We start from the raw sequence: 1,911 nt of genomic DNA on the forward strand, positions 1-1,911 counted from the left end.
GCCTCGAGAAATTTGTCAACGACCCACAGGTACGAGGGAACCGCCATAAATATAAGGTGACATTGGGGTTGGCTGTGTTTCTAAAGACATGTGTGTGTGTGTGTGTGTGTGTGTGTGTGTGTGTGTGTGTGTGTGTGTGTCATGGTTTGACGTAGCAAGGCGAGACTGTGCTGCCATAGGGATCAATGTCCCCGTTCACCTAGACGACCGCAGCTCTAACCGCCCCGCTTGGAAGAAGGCTTGCTTATCTCTCCCGCCAAGGAGGCGTGCGCCCTCTTGCTAATTCCCGACTTGGCCGCACCCGCTTTCTCCTCTGGCCTTTACGGTTAGGGGCGTTACCCTTTTGGGGAGCCAGGGTTTTTCCCCTCGCTGCTGGAAAAGCGTGATGTAATGTAATGTAATGTGTGTGTGTGTGCATGTATGTGTGTGTGTGTGCATGTATGTGTGTGTAGGGTTGTGGCCATAGGGTGCAGGTGTATGTGTTTGTGCATGTGCATGTGTGTGTGTGTGTGTATGTGTGTGTGTGTGTGTGTGTGTGTATGCAAGTGGTCGGTGTGCTTGCATGCATGGTGTTGGTCGGTGGGGTTATGTTCTGCGGGTAGGTGCGGCACTGACATGCACAGAAGTTTGCAGTGGTCTAACCCTCTGCACCCCGCTCTCCTACCCCTCATGCCATCCACGCTGCTCCTCTGCGAGCCGCCCCCACCCCCTTTGTACGCCTTGGCCACCGTGCCCGCCTCCGACAATCTGCACTCGCTTGACCCCCATCCATCCCGTCCCTCACCTCCCGCCTTTCTCTCCCTTTCACACATACACACCCTATTTGCCCAAATTCACTTGATCCCTTAGACTGAGGGCATCATCATGATCGGAGAGATTGGGGGCACGGCCGAGGAGGAGGCGGCGGAGTTCATCAGGGCGTCAGGCACACAGAAGCCCGTGGTGTCATTCATCGCAGGTGGCTGAATGAGGGCGGGGAAGGGGCACGTCTTGCCTTTATGGACGGGCGGCAACTCTGCAAACGAGGGCTTGTCCGTTCAGGAAACTGCTGCATCGCACGCGCCCCTGCACCCCCACCAATCCCACTTGCCGCTCCCTTCGTTCCGCATCTTCTCCCAGGCCTCACCGCCCCCCCGGGCCGCCGGATGGGCCACGCGGGCGCCATCATCAGCGGCGGCAAGGGCAAGGCCTCGGACAAGATCGCGGCGCTCGAGGCAGCGGGCGTCACCGTCACGCCCAGCCCTGCGCAGATGGGCGTCACAATGAAAAAAGTCATGGCGGAGCGCGGCCTCCTAGCCTAGGGACCTTTTGTGCATGCGGCACAAGTCGCGTGTGCACGTCGCAGGGCTGGCAGACGGCATGGTAATTTACCGCCCATTTGTTCCGCACTCCGCCCTCGTGCCTTGGGTCGAGCGGCGCGCCACGCATGCACGTCGTCGGTGGGGCTTGGAGCGCTTGCTGAGCAGGTGTGAACAACACTTGTACGATGGCTTGATTTGCCGGTTGAAGAAGACGCTCTTTCAGAGCACGCCACACCCCACTTGGTTCACACAAAGCAATGGCTCCAGAAGGTGGCGGTCAACATCAGCCACATTGCTTTCTGTGTCGCCTACCGCTTGTAATCCACACGTGTGCCTTAAACCTCATCAATGGGGACAACCTTTGAGCGCCAAGGGTTCGGTCAACATTGATACATGCTCAAGGTTGAATCCATGCACACACGAGGCAGGCACCCAATAGTTCCAAGACTGTTGCGCGCAGCATTTGCAAAACGTGTCGAGGGGGTGAAGGGTGTAAGTTTGTGTTATGTGAAGTTACACGAAATGGTAGCCTGCCGCACAGATGCGGCCGCCTGAGTCCGCCCTAGACGCAACGTTGCCGCCAGGGAGAGAGAGAGAGAGAGAGAGAGAG

At 57.7% G+C, this 1,911-nt stretch overlaps 1 protein-coding gene across 1 annotated transcript; it reads left to right on the top strand.

Annotated features, from left to right (window-relative positions):
* Window positions 1–864: 864 nt before the first annotated feature.
* Window positions 865–1,301, top strand: MNEG_14152 (succinyl-CoA synthetase alpha subunit; the record flags this gene model as incomplete). Its single annotated transcript, XM_014037376.1, has 2 exons — window positions 865–958; window positions 1,120–1,301. 2 exons carry the CDS (start codon window positions 865–867, stop codon window positions 1,299–1,301), a joined length of 276 nt encoding a protein of 91 aa, XP_013892830.1.
* Window positions 1,302–1,911: the final 610 nt, after the last annotated feature.

Source organism: Monoraphidium neglectum, assembly GCF_000611645.1.
Source record: "Monoraphidium neglectum strain SAG 48.87 unplaced genomic scaffold scaffold04290, whole genome shotgun sequence".
NCBI lineage: Eukaryota > Viridiplantae > Chlorophyta > Chlorophyceae > Sphaeropleales > Selenastraceae > Monoraphidium > Monoraphidium neglectum.